The sequence below is a fragment of the Anomaloglossus baeobatrachus genome, chromosome 4 (assembly GCF_048569485.1).
Source record: "Anomaloglossus baeobatrachus isolate aAnoBae1 chromosome 4, aAnoBae1.hap1, whole genome shotgun sequence".
NCBI classification, from domain to species: Eukaryota; Metazoa; Chordata; class Amphibia; order Anura; family Aromobatidae; genus Anomaloglossus; species Anomaloglossus baeobatrachus.
Genome location: NC_134356.1, coordinates 704,466,237 through 704,481,217, shown reverse-complemented (window position 1 = coordinate 704,481,217; position 14,981 = coordinate 704,466,237). Strand labels below are relative to the sequence as shown.

At 52.8% G+C, this 14,981-nt stretch overlaps 1 protein-coding gene across 1 annotated transcript in view; it reads right to left on the bottom strand.

Moving 5' to 3' along the window:
• The window catches only part of LOC142302206 (asialoglycoprotein receptor 1-like), a 90,579-nt gene that overhangs the window by 67,726 nt on the left and 7,872 nt on the right, over positions 1-14,981 (bottom strand). The window contains exons 2-5 of the mRNA XM_075343300.1: positions 4,954-5,049; positions 4,802-4,873; positions 4,515-4,592; positions 3,481-3,632 (exon numbers count right to left, since the gene is read on the bottom strand). Coding sequence (XP_075199415.1) covers positions 3,481-3,632; positions 4,515-4,592; positions 4,802-4,873; positions 4,954-5,049 — 398 coding nt within the window. The remainder of the gene's footprint in view (positions 1-3,480; positions 3,633-4,514; positions 4,593-4,801; positions 4,874-4,953; positions 5,050-14,981) is intronic.

Sequence of the window (14,981 nt, the reverse complement as noted above, 5' to 3'; positions counted from 1 at the left end):
ATTAGCCCCTCTCTCCCACTCCCCCAGCATCAGCCTCTCTCCCCCAGCATCAGCCTCTATCTTCCCTCAGCATCAGCCTCTCTTCCCCAGTCTCAGCCTTTGCCTCCCCCCAGCCTCAGCCTGCCCCAGTCTCCGCCTCAGCCTCCCTCCAGCCTCCCTCCAGTCTCAGCCTCCCTCAAGTCTCAGCCTCCCTCCAGTCTCAGCCTCAGCCTCCCTCCAGCCTCCCCCCAGTCTCTGCCTCTGCCTCCCTCCAGCCTCCCCCCAGTCTCTGCCTCTGCCTCCCTCCAGCCTCCCCCCAGTCTCTGCCTCTGCCTCCCTCCAGCCTCCCCCCAGTCTCTGCCTCTGCCTCCCTCCAGCCTCCCCACAGTCTCTGCCTCTGCCTCCCTCCAGTCTCGCCCCAGTCTCAGCCTCTGCCTCCCTCCAGCCTCCCCCCAGTCTCTGCCTCTGCCTCCCTCCAGCCTCCCCCCAGTCTCAGCCTCTGCCTCTCTCCAGCCTCCCCCCAGTCTCAGCCTCTGCCTCCCTCCAGCCTCCCCCCAGTCTCTGCCTCCCTCCAGCCTCCCCCCAGTCTCTGCCTCTGCCTCCCTCCAGCCTCCCCCAGTCTCAGCCTCTGCCTCCCTCCAGCCTCCCCACAGTCTCAGCCTCTGCCTCCCTCCAGTCTCAGCCTCTGCCTCCCTCCAACCTCCCCCCAGTCTCAGCCTCTGCCTCTCTCCAGTCTCAGCCTCTGCCTCCCTCCAGCCTCCCCCCAGTCTCAGCCACTGCCTCCCTCCAGTCTCAGCCTCTGCCTCCCTCCAGCCTCCCCCCAGTCTCAGCCTCTGCCTCCCTCCAGCCTCCCCCCAGTCTCAGCCTCTGCCTCCCTCCAGCCTCCCCCCAGTCTCAGCCTCTGCCTCCCTCCAGTATCTGCCTTTGCCGCCTCCCCCCCCCCCCGCATGCGCAGATCTCCGGTCTGCATTAGAGACACTCCCACGCTCCTTATGAATCCACTTACCTGCTCCAGTGCCCGCCGCCATCTTCCTGGCTCACGTGAGTATCCTCTTCTGACACCGGCTTCCATCACGGCGTCCTCCGCGGCGTCCTGCTGTGAGCTCTGCATGTGACGTCCACACAGCAGTGGACGCAGCACAGAGGAAGGAGCTGATTGGCGCGCGCCTGTGACCCCGGAAGTGCAGGCGCCGGCAGTTCCGGGGTCAATCAGCTCCCTGTGCTCGGCGGCCACAAAAAAAAAAATGTAAAAAAAATTAAAAAAAAAAAATAATTTTTTTTTTTTTTTTTTTTTTTGCTGCCAGAAGGTGCCGCCCCTCACAATCTGCCGCCCTAGGCACCGGACCACGGGTGCCTAATGGTAAATACGGCCCTGTTCAGCCGTATGGCTTTATCTGGCTGGTATTAAATTTGGGGGGAACCGCACGCCGTTTTTTAAAATTATTTATTTATTTATTTCTATACTCCATAGTGACACGCCCACCGGCTGCTGTGATTGGGTGCAGTGAGACACCTGTCACTCAGCGTGGGGGCGTGTCTCACTGCAACCAATCATAGGCGCTGGTGGGTGGGGAAAGCAGGGAATACGAGATTGTTTAATGAGCGGCCGGCTTTTTCAAATTAGAAAAAGCCGCCGGTGCAGAGTGAGCGGCGGTGATCGGGGATCAGTGAGTATGAGAGAGGGGGGGACACTTCAGTCACTCAGGGGATTAGCGGTCACCGGTGAATCCTTCACAGGTGACCGCTAATCAGTACACGGCACACAGACGGAGCCACGGCATGACAATGAAGTCGGGTGAAGTTCACCCGAGTTCATTCTCATCGCGCTACTCTGTCTGCTGTCTGCCGACAGTTTTCACGGTGGTTTTCACGGATGTGTGTTTTAGGTCTGACAACGTCCCCAATGACTAGCTACGTCGTTCTGCAGGTCCAGATCGCTGTTGCGTCGTTGGCCAGGTCTGCCTGTTTGACAGCTCACCAGAGACTTTGTAGCGATCCCGGCCAGATTGGAATCGCTGGTGGGATCGCTAGAAAGTCTCAGTGTGTAAAGGGGCCTTAAGTGCTCATCCCTTCCGCTCCCTACCTAGGGCCTATTTCAGGGTCAGCCAGGGTCAGGTATCCAGCTCAGCGCATAGGTGCAGATCCTATCTAGGGTGGTGAGGGAAGCCAGGGCCCAGTGCTAGGCTTGGTCAGGGGTCACCATCTCCCCCTACCCTAGACACTGAGTTTCCCATCCCTTTCGCCATTTGTTTGGTATTTCCCCATACGTAGTGTGACACGTTCAAGGCACGATAAAAACCGAACTGGAGGAGATGAAACAACTCGGGTTTATTCAGCCATCTCACAGCATTTGGGCCTCTCCTGTTGTTCCGGTTCCAAAGAAGGATGGTAGGGGCTGAAAACCATCCAACCTGTTTGTATACCCCTGGATATAAGAATTAGGCCTGAGGAGGACAAGAAAGCAGTAAGATTCATCCTTGGTTGGATGCTGATGATACGGCCAGGACCCCAGAGAGACTTTTAGAAACTGACTATCCTGGAAAAGAGACATCTGGAGGATTGTGACTCTCATCTCCCAGGCATTTATCCCGTTACTGGACTATATCTGGGTTCCTGGACTATTTTACCCTCTGTGTGGTGGATTGTTTTATGAACCTTCTGTAATGCTTGGAATAAATGTTCTTTGGATTTTTGACTCATCTCTCGCTCTGTTGATTGTGTGACATCGGAGAAGAACCCCGTGACAAATACCAATTCTAATGAAACCCTGACATTTATTGGGCGATTCATGGATTAATCACCTGCTGTGAATTTTGCCATTAAGCTCCTTGTTAGAGAACAGCAAGTTTTGCAAGGAATACTAAAGTATTGAACAGTTGGACAAGAGCATCCAAACGTCTAGAGAAGATTCCTTTAAGTTCACCAGAAAAGGTTAGAGGGCAGTTTCGGATCATCCTGGATTGAGTTACCAAGTGAAGACGGGCCTTGAGTTTAAATGCCTTCAGTACAGCCCTGGAGATTGCAACTCTTAAAGGTAAAAAGGCCAGAACATAATAGAATGTGAGACAAAGTAAGTGCCCCGGGCAGGAGAAAGCTTAACGCTGAGTCTGGCCATACTGGACAATGGTCCCTTTAACAGGGAGAAAATGCGGAACCATTTGTGGAAGATATGACTCTCAATGACTTGGTTATCGGCATCATGCGGCCTGCAGAGGCGTACCACCGCCATAGTTCATGTCCATAAACCCAGCAAGGACCCATTTTTCATATAGCGTGCTGGGGCACAAGAGAAGCAGACCATGCCCACGGCTTCTGCCCCTCGGCACATTACAGATATAGAGAGCGATCCTTGTGGATCCCTTTCTGCTCAGTTTACTGGGTCCATGTAAAATAATGATTGAGCTCCATTGTGTCTAGCAGAGGCCCTCTCTGAGTGTGTGAGGCAGCCTTCTTCTGGAACCAGTCCCCATATTCATCCTCCCACAAATCTCCCGCACTAACCTGCTCTTCTTCAGAATTGATGACAACCAGGTGAGCTTGTTTGGCGTCACAGATTTTTTTGGAATCCTCCCACGATCTTCTGTCAGTGGAGTAAAGATAACAGCTGAGCAGATTCTTAGTCCAACCAGAAGGACAGACGATGTCTTCAGACCCTTCATGAAGAAGAACAAACAGCGTCATTGAGAGATGACATCATGAGCTGGAAATGACAGTGTGACTTAGGATAGTATGACCTACGTGAGCCCACCATGACCTGAGGAGGCAGGGGTGGACATATCATTGGTGCATCCTTTGCAGCTGTACAGGGGCCCAAGAGGTATGGGGAGCCCATTTACACATGCTCAGCAGGTGGAATTGTGCAATACTACGAGCTATTGGAATGGAAAGGGCTCATATTGTCGTCATTGTGGGTGGAGTGGACATCATGGTCAGAAGATAAATCAGATCATGACCTAACTTGGAGATGAAATCTGAAGAGGGCATCATGAACCGGAGAGGAGATTATAATCTGGTGATGTGTGTTCACCTTCAGATGATACCATGACAAGGAAAGGATATCATGATCAGCAAATAACATCACGACCTGCAGGTGACATCATGGCCTGGATATGACGTCACAACCTGCAGGTGAACTCATGGCCTGGATATCACCTCATGACCAGCAGATGACATCATGGCAGGGAGAAGACAGCAAGACTTGGAGGTGACATCATGATCTACAATTGACATCATGGCTAGGAAAGAACATTGTGACCTGTAGGGGACATCATGTCCTGGATATGACGTCATGACCATCAGGTGACATCATGGCCTGGAGGTGGCATCATGACCTACAAATAACATCATGGCCTAGAGATGACATAATCTGGAAGTGACATCATGACCTGTAGGTGATATCATATCCAGGACATAACATCATAATCTGAAGTGGACATTATCACCTCAATGAGACCATTGTGGAGCCTACTTTTGGGGGGTGATTGATGCTTGGTTTGCCATTTTCCATTCCGATCAGTTCATATCTGAACACTCACCATTATCGAGCCTTTTTATGCGTTCGGACATTTTACTGATGGCAGTCAGCACTCTCTGCATGTCGCCCTGTACTTGGCCTGAAACATCAGATATATCATGTTACTCAAGGACCTTTCATGACTCAATTCATGGTCCCAATAGTAGTGGCCCCTGGGCCCCACAGTTACCACATCTACAGTAGAGATGACGTGATTTTCTTGTCAGGTTCCTGTGACATGTGACCACTGTTCCATAACTATTCCTTTTAACCCGATCAGTTGTAGCCCCACCAGTGCCGAGACTTTACCTATGGAAGCGTCAGCCTGGATGGCCTTCAGAGCGGCGTCCATCAGCTGTAGCTTCTCCATCAGCTTGGTTCCTTTAAAAAGAGGACTGATATCAGACACACTCTAGTTACCGGCTTGTGGTGTTGACCCACTCCACTCATAAATGACTCACCGTCCTGAGACAGCTGCCCGACCTTCACCATCATGCTCTCGCTGAGGTTACCAATCTGGAACTCAGTGGTGCGGTCCCTCGGCTTCTCTCCAGGAGCTGTGATTGAATAATCAACATATTATAGCGTCAACGTAAGAAATAATAGAAGATGATGGAAATGATATCCGATGCACAGAGCGAGGTGGGAATGGCCCTCTGGTGGGAATGATGTCCGATGCACAGAGCGAGGTGGCAATGGCCCTCTGGTGGGAATGATGTCCGATGCACAGAGCGAGGTGGGAATGGCCCTCTGGTGGGAATGATGTCCGATGCACAGAGCGAGGTGGGAATGGCCCTCTGGTGGGAATGATGTCCGATGCACAGAGCGAGGTGGGAATGGCCCTCTGGTGGGAATGATGTCCGATGCACAGAGCGAGGTGGGAATGGCCCTCTGGTGGGAATGATGTCCAATGCACAGAGAGGTGGGAATGGCTCTCTGGTGGGAATGGCCCTCTGGGGAAAATGATGTCCGATGCACAGAGAGTGAGGTGGGAATGGCCCTCTGGTGGGAATGGCCCTCTGGGGGAAATGATGTCTGATGCACAGAGAGCGAGGTGGGAATGGTCCTTTGGGGGAAATGATGTCCGATGCACAGAGCGAGGTGAGAATGGCCCTCTGGTGGGAATGATGTCCGATGCACAGAGAGCGAGGTGGGAATGGCCCTCTGGGGGAAATGATGTCCGATGCACAGAGAGCGAGGTGGGAATGGTCCTCTGGGGGAAATGATGTCTGATGCACAGAGAGCGAGGTGAGAATGGCCCTCTGGTGGGAATGGCCCTCTGGGGGAAATGATGTCTGATGCACAGAGAGCGAGGTGGGAATGGTCCTTTGGGGGAAATGATGTCCGATGCACAGAGCGAGGTGAGAATGGCCCTCTGGTGGGAATGATGTCCGATGCACAGAGAGCGAGGTGGGAATGGCCCTCTGGGGGAAATGATGTCCGATGCACAGAGAGCGAGGTGGGAATGGTCCTCTGGGGGAAATGATGTCTGATGCACAGAGAGCGAGGTGAGAATGGCCCTCTGGTGGGAATGGCCCTCTGGGGGAAATGATGTCCGATGCACAGAGCGAGGTGGGAATGGCCCTCTGGGGGAAATGATGTATGATGTACAGAGAGCGAGGTGGGAATGGCCCTCTGGTGGGAATGGCCCTCTGGGGGAAATGATCTCCGATGCACAGAGCGAGGTGGGAATGGCCCTCTGGAGGAAATGATGTATGATGTACAGAGAGCGAGGTGGGAATGGCCCTTTGGGGGAAATGATGTCCGATGCACAGAGAGTGATGTGGGAATGGCCCTCTGGTGGGAATGGCCCTCTGGGGGAAATGATGTATGATGTACAGAGAGCGAGGTGGGAATGGCCCTCTGGTGGGAATGGCCCTCTGGGGGAAATGATGTATGATGTACAGAGAGTGAGGTGGGAGTGGCCCTCTGGTGGGAATGGTCCTTTGGGGGAAATGATGTCCGATGCACAGAGAGCGAGGTGGGAATGGCCCTCTGGTGGGAATGGCTCTCTGGTGGGTATGGCACTCTGGGGAAATGATGTCCGATGCACAGAGAGTGAGGTGGGAATGGCCCTCTGGTGGGAATGGCCCTCTGGGGGAAATGATGTCCGATGCACAGAGAGTGAGGTGGGAATGGCCCTCTGGTGGGAATGGCCCTCTGGGGGAAATGATGTCCGATGCACAGAGAGCGAGGTGGGAATGGCTCTCTGGGGCAATGATGTCCGATGCACAGAGAGCGAGGTGGGAATGGCCCTCTGGTGGGAATGGCTCTCTGGGGAAATGATGTCCGATGCACAGAGAGCGAGGTGGGAATGGCCCATGAAGCGCGTGGCTACCGAGTCCACAGAACTTGTGACAAGGTAAGTGAGGGCAAATCATGTCCTGATGGCTGGACACCGGTGGGCTTTACCAGCGGCTCTCTGGTTTATGGCAAGCTACAGCTCAGCGGTTATAGAGGCAGGCTGTATACTGAGGTTTTGGAGCAAGATTGGCTCGGTATATAAAATAAGTGGACCACCAGAGAAAAAGAGCAGAAGGAAAGTTATAAAAAGTCTCAAGAAAAGCGCCAACTATTGCGCATAGGAGGTCTGTATCCAGAGTGGAGCCCGTCCTACGTAGGCGGCGAAAAGTCCACAAAACACTCTGACAAAAAAAGCAAAGTAAAAGACAAAATTACCATCACAGTCTGAATGGTGTCGCACACACCCGCACACACCACCGGCCGCTGTATTATAGGGTACCTGTCATGTCCAACGATGGAAGACAAAACCTTCCGCCCAGCGTCCTGCCCAACGCAGGGTTTCGCCTTCACAGCTTCTTCAAGGGCATGAGACCCAGGAAAATGTCTTCCATTTAACCCCTTTCTGACATGTGCTGACATGTGCCTAGAGCCGGTTTTAGATAGTGTGACACTAGGCAAAAATGAAAAGTGGAGCCCCAGATGCCACCATGGTGCTTCATCACGCCGAAACCTTCCAGCTGCATTTCCATGAACTGATTTCAGGGCATTCAATGAGCGCGATCCACCATGTTCAAGTCATTCCGCACTGGTTTATCGGCCTCTTTACACAGGCGGATAAAAAATGATGGGGCAGAACTCTCACTAACAGCTCGCTCTGCCCCCCACACATCATGTTATCGGAGGCACATCTGTGTACACTGGGACATGTGCTCCTGAGAACAAGGATCTTAGTACCGGCATAAACAATCCAATCATCCGATCAATCCGCAGCAATTACATTGGTGATTACTGAGAAATGCAACCGCAGTGTTAGTGTTTATATACAGTACAGACCAAAGATTTGGACACACCTTCTCATCTCTAGAACAACTGTTAAGAGTAGCCTTTGTGCAGCAGCCTTCATGGTAAAATAGCTGCTAGGAAACCATTGCTAAGGACCGGCAACAAGCAGAAGAGACCACGAGGAATGGACATTAGACCAGTGGAAATCTGTGCTTGGGTCTGAGGAGTCCAAATTTAAGATCTTTGGATCCAACCACCGTGTCTTTGTAGAAAAGGTGAACCGATGGACTCTACATGGCTGGTTCCCACGGTGAAGCATGGTGGAGGAGGTGTGATGGTGAGGGGGAGCTTTGCTGGTGACACAGTTGGGGATTTATTCAGAATTGAAGGCATACTGAACCAGCATGGCTACCACAGCATCTTGCAGCGGCGTGCTATTCCATCCGGTTTGCGTTTAGTTGGACCATCATTTATTTATTTTTCAATAGGACAATGACCCCAAACCCACCTCCAGGCTGTGTAAGGGCTATGTGACTAAGAAGGAGAGTGATGGGGGCTACGCCAGATGACCTGGCCTCCACAGTCACCAGACCTGAACCCAATCGAGATGGTTTGGGGTGAGCTGGACCGCAGAGTGAAGGCAAAAGGGCCAATAAGTGCTAAGCATCTCTGGGAACTCCTCCAAGACTGTTGGAAAACCATTTCCGGTGACTACCTCTTGAAGCACATCAAGAGAATGCCAAGAGTGTGCAAAGCAGTAATCAAAGCAAAAGGGGGCGACTGTGAAGAACCTAGAATATAAGACATATTGTCACTTGTGTCACACTTTTTTGTTAAGTATTTCAATCCACATGTGGTAATTCATAGTTTTGATGCCGTCAATGTGACTCTACAATCTTCAGACTCATGAAAATAAAGAAAACTCTTTGAATGAGGTGTGTCCAAACTTTTGGTCTTTACTGTATGTGGATGCTGCACACACTGTATGCTACATACAATCATGTACACACACTGTATGTTATTGTGACACTCCTGCGGTAACCAGGTGTCAAAAAAACAAGGTAACAGCCCAAGTTCAATATAACTGTGCCAGTCATCACACACCAGGACACCAGGGCACTTACACTCACAACCAGGGTGGGACACCCCCAATAGAGCCTGGGACACCCCCCTTAGAGCCGGTGACAGAGCACTGTGAGCTAACAGGCAGCCACCTGGGAAGGGAGGGACCAGACCTGGGGGAGGAGCGAGTTACTTGGGGTAGGAGCGGGTGACTTGGGGGAAGAGCGGGTGACCTGGGGGGAAGAGCGAGTGACCTGGGGGAAGAGCGAGTGACCTGGGGGAGGAGCGGGTGACCTGGGGGAGGAGCGGGTGACCTGGGGGAGGAGCGGGTGACCTGGGGGAGGAGCGGGTGACCTGGGGAAGGAGCGAGCGACCTGGGGCAGGAGCGGGTGACCTGGGGGAGGAGCAGGTGACCTGGGGGAGGAGCAGGTGACCTGGGGGAGGAGCGAGTTACTTGGGGTAGGAGCGGGTGACTTGGGGGAAGAGCGGGTGACCTGGGGGGAAGAGCGAGTGACCTGGGGGAGGAGCGGGTGACCTGGGGGAAGAGCGAGTGACCTGGGGGAGGAGCGGGTGACCTGGGGGAGGAGCAGGTGACCTGGGGAAGGAGCGGGTGACCTGGGGGAGGAGCAGGTGACCTGGGGAAGGAGCGGGTGACCTGGGGAAGGAGCGGGTGACCTGGGGGAGGAGCGGGTGACCTGGGGGAGGAGCGGGTGACCTGGGGGAGGAGCGGGTGACCTGGGGGAGGAGCAGGTGACCTGGGGGAGGAGCGAGTGACCTGGGGAGTGCGGCTAGTCTGCGGAAGACAGAGAGAGGGAGAGGAGTTGAGCGTTGAGGAGTGAGAGTGAGTGGTAGTAAAGGACAGGTGTCAAGACAGACAACGGAATCTTGAGACACAGCGAACGTAGCAAAGACCTGAGTAGAAAGATTAGCCACTCAGAGGAGAGCAAGATTGCAAGCTCCAAGGACAGAGGTACCCTGTGGAGTGGACATCCAGGGCTCACGGCACTTTGCACGCACGGGGTGCAGATCCCAGAACAGACCGGGACTTCAAGCCCTCTGGTAACGCTGCCAGGCGGGTGGTTTCCAGGACTCATCTGCCACCACTAACGTCTGAGGCATCAGCAGCAAAGAGGGAGGACCGGGACACCTGCTCTTACACAGTCCAAGCTGCTTGCGGCAGGACCCAGACACCAGGAGGACCTGCAAGACTCCACGCCAGGGAGGAGCCACATACACGGAGTGCACAGGTGGAAGTGGCACCAGGAGGACCTCCAGGAGCTCCATGCCAGGGAGGAGCCACATACACGGAGTGCACAGGTGGAGAGTGGCACCATGAGGACCTCCAGGAGCTCCACCCCAGGGATGAGCCACATACACGGAGTGCACAGGTGGAGAGTGGCACCAGGTCGGCCGCACAGCCACCAGGACACGGGCGCTCCTGGATCCAGCACGTCTCAGGGCGTCGAACCAGTGAGTAAAGACAATCAAACTGCCCTCTCTGTCTGCACTGCTTCATTGCGCTGCGCCTCCACATTAACCCTTCACCTACCCCTGGGGGAAAGCCCTGCTCGTGGAGGGCTCCACCATCCACACTGCCCCCATCCATCACCCCCAGCGGGAACCCGCAGCGGCGGCCCTACCATCCCTGGCCACAAACCGCGAGTGGCGTAGTCAGACTATATTTTTATTTTCTTTTTATTTGAAACTGGTAACGGAGCCCCCGGGTCTGGGACCCCTCGAGCCACAGACCGTCTGGATCCAAGCAGCTGCCCCGGGGGCGGCACTATATACACACTCCATGCTGCACACAGACACACACTGTATGGGCTGCTTCTCACTTGCGAGTTTCTCGCAGTAGAGCAATGTGAGAAAATCTCGCATTGGAATCGGACACGTTAGTGAATGATTCAGTCTCATCTGCGATTTTTTTCTCAGTCCACATCGCAGCATGCTGCTTTTTTGCGAGTTTCTACTGCGAGTTTCTCCAATGTAAGTCTATGGGAGCGTGTAAATAATCGGATGTCACGGGACGGCACTCACCATCCTAGTGACATCCGATTTTCTAAATACATTTCTCGCAGGTTTCCTAAAACACTGGAAACGAGCGATGTCTCCCAATGTCTGTCAATCACTATTCTCTGTCAATCACTATTCTCTGTCAGTCGGTCTCTCCCTCTCGGTCTCTATTCTCTCTGTCGGTCCGTCACTATCTCTGTCCCTCTCTCACAGTCTGTCGGTCATTTTCCCCTCCTCTCTCATACTCACCGATCCCCGATCCCCGGCGCGGCGCTGCACAGCATTCACACTGCTCCGGCGGCTTTTACTATTTTGAAAAAGCCGGCCGCTCATTAAACAATCTCGTATTCCCTGCTTTCCCCGCCCACAGGCGCCTATGATTGGTTGCAGTGAGACACGCCCCCACGCTGAGTGACAGGTCTCTCACTGCACCCAATCACAGCAGAGCCAGTGGGCGTCTCTATACTGTGCAGTGAAATAAATAATTAAATAATTTAAAAAAAACGGCGTGAGGTCCCCCCAATTTTAATACCAGCCAGATAAAGCCATACGGCTGAAGGCTGATATTCTCAGGATACTTTAGATGCGACAGTTCTGGGACTGTACCCGGCTCTTCCCGATTTGCCCTGGTGCGTTGGCAAATCGGGGTAATAAGGAGTTATTGGCAGCCCATAGCTGCCACTAAATCCTAGATTAATCATGTCAGGCGTCTCCCTGAGAAACCTTCCATGATTAATCTGTAAATTACAGTAAATAAACACACACACCTGAAAAAAATCATTTATTAGAAATAAAAAACACTAACAAATTCCCTGGTTCACCAATTTAATAAGCCCCAAGAAGCCCTCCATGTCTGGCGTAATCCAGGATGGTCCACCGTCGCTCCCAGCTCTGCTGCATGAAGGTGACCGGAGCTGCAGAAGACACCGCCGCTCCTGTCACCTCCACGCAGCTAATGTACGGAATAGCGCGATCAGCTGTATTCAGCGTTGGCCGCGAGTAACCTCAGTGACAGCTCAGCTGATCGTGCTATTCCCTTCATTAGCTTCGTGGAGCTGACAGGAGCGGCGGTGTCTGCTGCAGCTCCGGTCACCTTCATGCAGCAGAGCTGGAAGCGACGCTGGACCATCCTGGAGTACGCCGGACATGGAGGGCTTTTTGGGACTTATTAAATTGGTGAACCAGGGAATTTGTTAGTGTTTTTTATTTCTAATGATTTTTTCAGGTGTGTGTGTTTTTTTACTGTCACTTACAGATTAATCATGGAAGGAATCTCGGAGAGACGCGTGACATGATTAATCTAGGATTTAGTGGCCGCTATGGGCTGCCATTAACTCCATATTACCCCGATTTGCCAAAGCACCAGGGCAAATCGGGAAGAGCTGGGTACAGTCCCAGAACTGTCGCATCTAATGTATGCGGCAATTCTGGGCGGCTGCTGGCTGATATTGTTAGGCTGGGGGGCTCCCCATAACGCGGGGCTCCCCATCCTGAGAATACCAGCCTTCAGCCGTATGGCTTTATCTGGCTGGTATTAAAATTGGGGGGGACTGCACGTCCCCTGCGGGGAAAGCAGGGAATACGAGATTGTTTAATGAGCGGCCGGCTTTTTCAAAATAGTAAAAGCCGCCGGAGCAGTGTGAATGTCGTGCAGCGCCGCGCCGGGGATCGGTGAGTATGAGAGAGGGCTGCTAACTTCAGTCACTCAGGGGATTAGCGGTCACCGGTGAGTCCTTGACAGGTGACCGCTAATCAGGACGCGGCACAGACAGAGCCGCAGCATGACAATGAAGTCGGGTGAAGTTAACCCGAGTTCATTCTGACAGTGCGGCTCTGTCTGTGTCTGCTGTCATCTGCCATTCAGCTCTGCTACATGGCTGTCTGTGTCTGCTGTCATCTGCCATTCAGCTCTGCTGCATGGCTGTCTGTGTCTGCTGTCATCTGCCATTCAGCTCTGCTACATGGCTGTCTGTGTCTGCTGTCATCTGCCATTCAGCTCTGTTACATGGCTCTGTCTGTGTCTGCTGACATCTGCCATTCAGCTCTGCTACATGGCTGTCTGTGTCTGCTGTCATCTGCTATTCAGCTCTGTTACATGGCTCTGTCTGTGTCTGCTGTCATCTGCCATTCAGCTCTGTTACATGGCTCTGTCTGTGTCTGCTGTCATCTGCCATTCAGCTCTGCTACATGGCTGTCTGTGTCTGCTGTCATCTGCCATTCAGCTCTGCTACATGGCTGTCTGTGTCTGCTGTCATCTGCTATTCAGCTCTGTTACATGGCTCTGTCTGTGTCTGCTGTCATCTGCCATTCAGCTCTGTTACATGGCTCTGTCTGTGTCTGCTGTCATCTGCCATTCAGCTCTGTTACATGGCTCTGTCTGTGTCTGCTGTCAGCGGCCATTCAGCTCTGCTACATGGCTGTCTGTGTCTGCTGTCATCTGCCATTCAGCTCTGCTACATGGCTCTGTTTGTGTCTGCTGTCATCTGCCATTCAGCTCTGCTACATGGCTCTGTTTGTGTCTGCTGTCAGCGGCCATTCAGCTCTGCTACATGGCTCTGTTTGTGTCTGCTGTCATCTGCCATTCAGCTCTGCTACATGGCTGTCTGTGTCTGCTGTCATCTGCCATTCAGCTCTGCTACATGGCTGTCTGTGTCTGCTGTCACCGGCCATTCAGCTCTGCTACATGGCTCTGTCTGTGTCTGCTGTCAGCGGCTATTCAGCTTTGCTACATGGCTGTCTGTGTCTGCTGTCATCTGCCATTCAGCTCTGCTACATGGCTGTCTGTGTCTGCTGTCATCTGCCATTCAGCTCTGCTACATGGCTCTGTCTGTGTCTGCTGTCAGCGGCTATTCAGCTTTGCTACATGGCTGTCTGTGTCTGCTGTCATCTGCCATTCAGCTCTGCTACATGGCTCTGTCTGTGTCTGCTGTCATCTGCCATTCAGCTCTGCTACATGGCTGTCTGTGTCTGCTGTCATCTGACATTCAGCTCTGCTACATGGCTGTCTGTGTCTGCTGTCATCTGCCATTCAGCTCTGCTACATGGCTGTCTGTGTCTGCTGTCAGCGGCCATTCAGCTCTGCTACATGGCTGTTTGTGTCTGCTGTCATCTGACATTCAGCTCTGCTACATGGCTGTCTGTGTCTGCTGTCAGCGGCTATTCAGCTCTGCTACATGGCTCTGTTTGTGTCTGCTGTCAGCGGCCATTCAGCTCTGCTACATGGCTGTCTGTGTCTCCTGTCAGCGGCTATTCAGCTCTGCTACATGGCTCTGTCTGTGTCTGCTGTCAGCGGCTATTCAGCTCTGCTACATGGCTCTGTTTGTGTCTGCTGTCAGCGGCCATTCAGCTCTGCTACATGGCTCTGTTTGTGTCTGCTGTCAGCGGCTATTCAGCTCTGCTACATGGCTCTGTCTGTGTCTGCTGTCAGCGGCTATTCAGCTCTGCTACATGGCTGTCTGTGTCTGCTGTCACCGGCCATTCAGCTCTGCTACATGGCTGTCTGTGTCTGCTGTCAGCGGCTATTCAGCTCTGCTACATGGCTCTGTTTGTGTCTGCTGTCAGCGGCCATGTAGCAGAGCTGAAAGGCAGATGACATAGTAAAACATACGCATTACACACGCATTACACACGCATTACACACGCATTACACACGCATTACACACGCTAGTAAAATCATTAATTTATTCAGATAAAGCATCGCACTTCCATTGCACTCGGACCTAACGTGAACTAAAATCAGCCGAGTTTTTTTCAGCCCAGTCGGACCGATTTTACTCACATAGATGTGTTTCCAGCCTAAGTTATATACATACTCTCCATGCTGGCCCCCACAGCACCCCGCACATAGTATAATAGCCTTCTACACATTATGATGGCCCCCACAGCACCCCGCATATAGTATAATAGCCTTCTACACAGTATGATGGCCCCCACAGCACCCCGCACATAGTATAATAGCCTTCTACACAGTATGATGGCCCCCACAGCACCCCGCACATAGTATAATAGCCTTCTACACAGTATGATGGCCCCACAGCACCCCGCACATAGTATAATAGCCTTCTACACAGTATGATGGCCCCACAGCACCCCGCACATAGTATAATAGCCTTCTACACAGTATGATGGCCCCACAGCACCCCGCACATAGTATAATAGCCTTCTA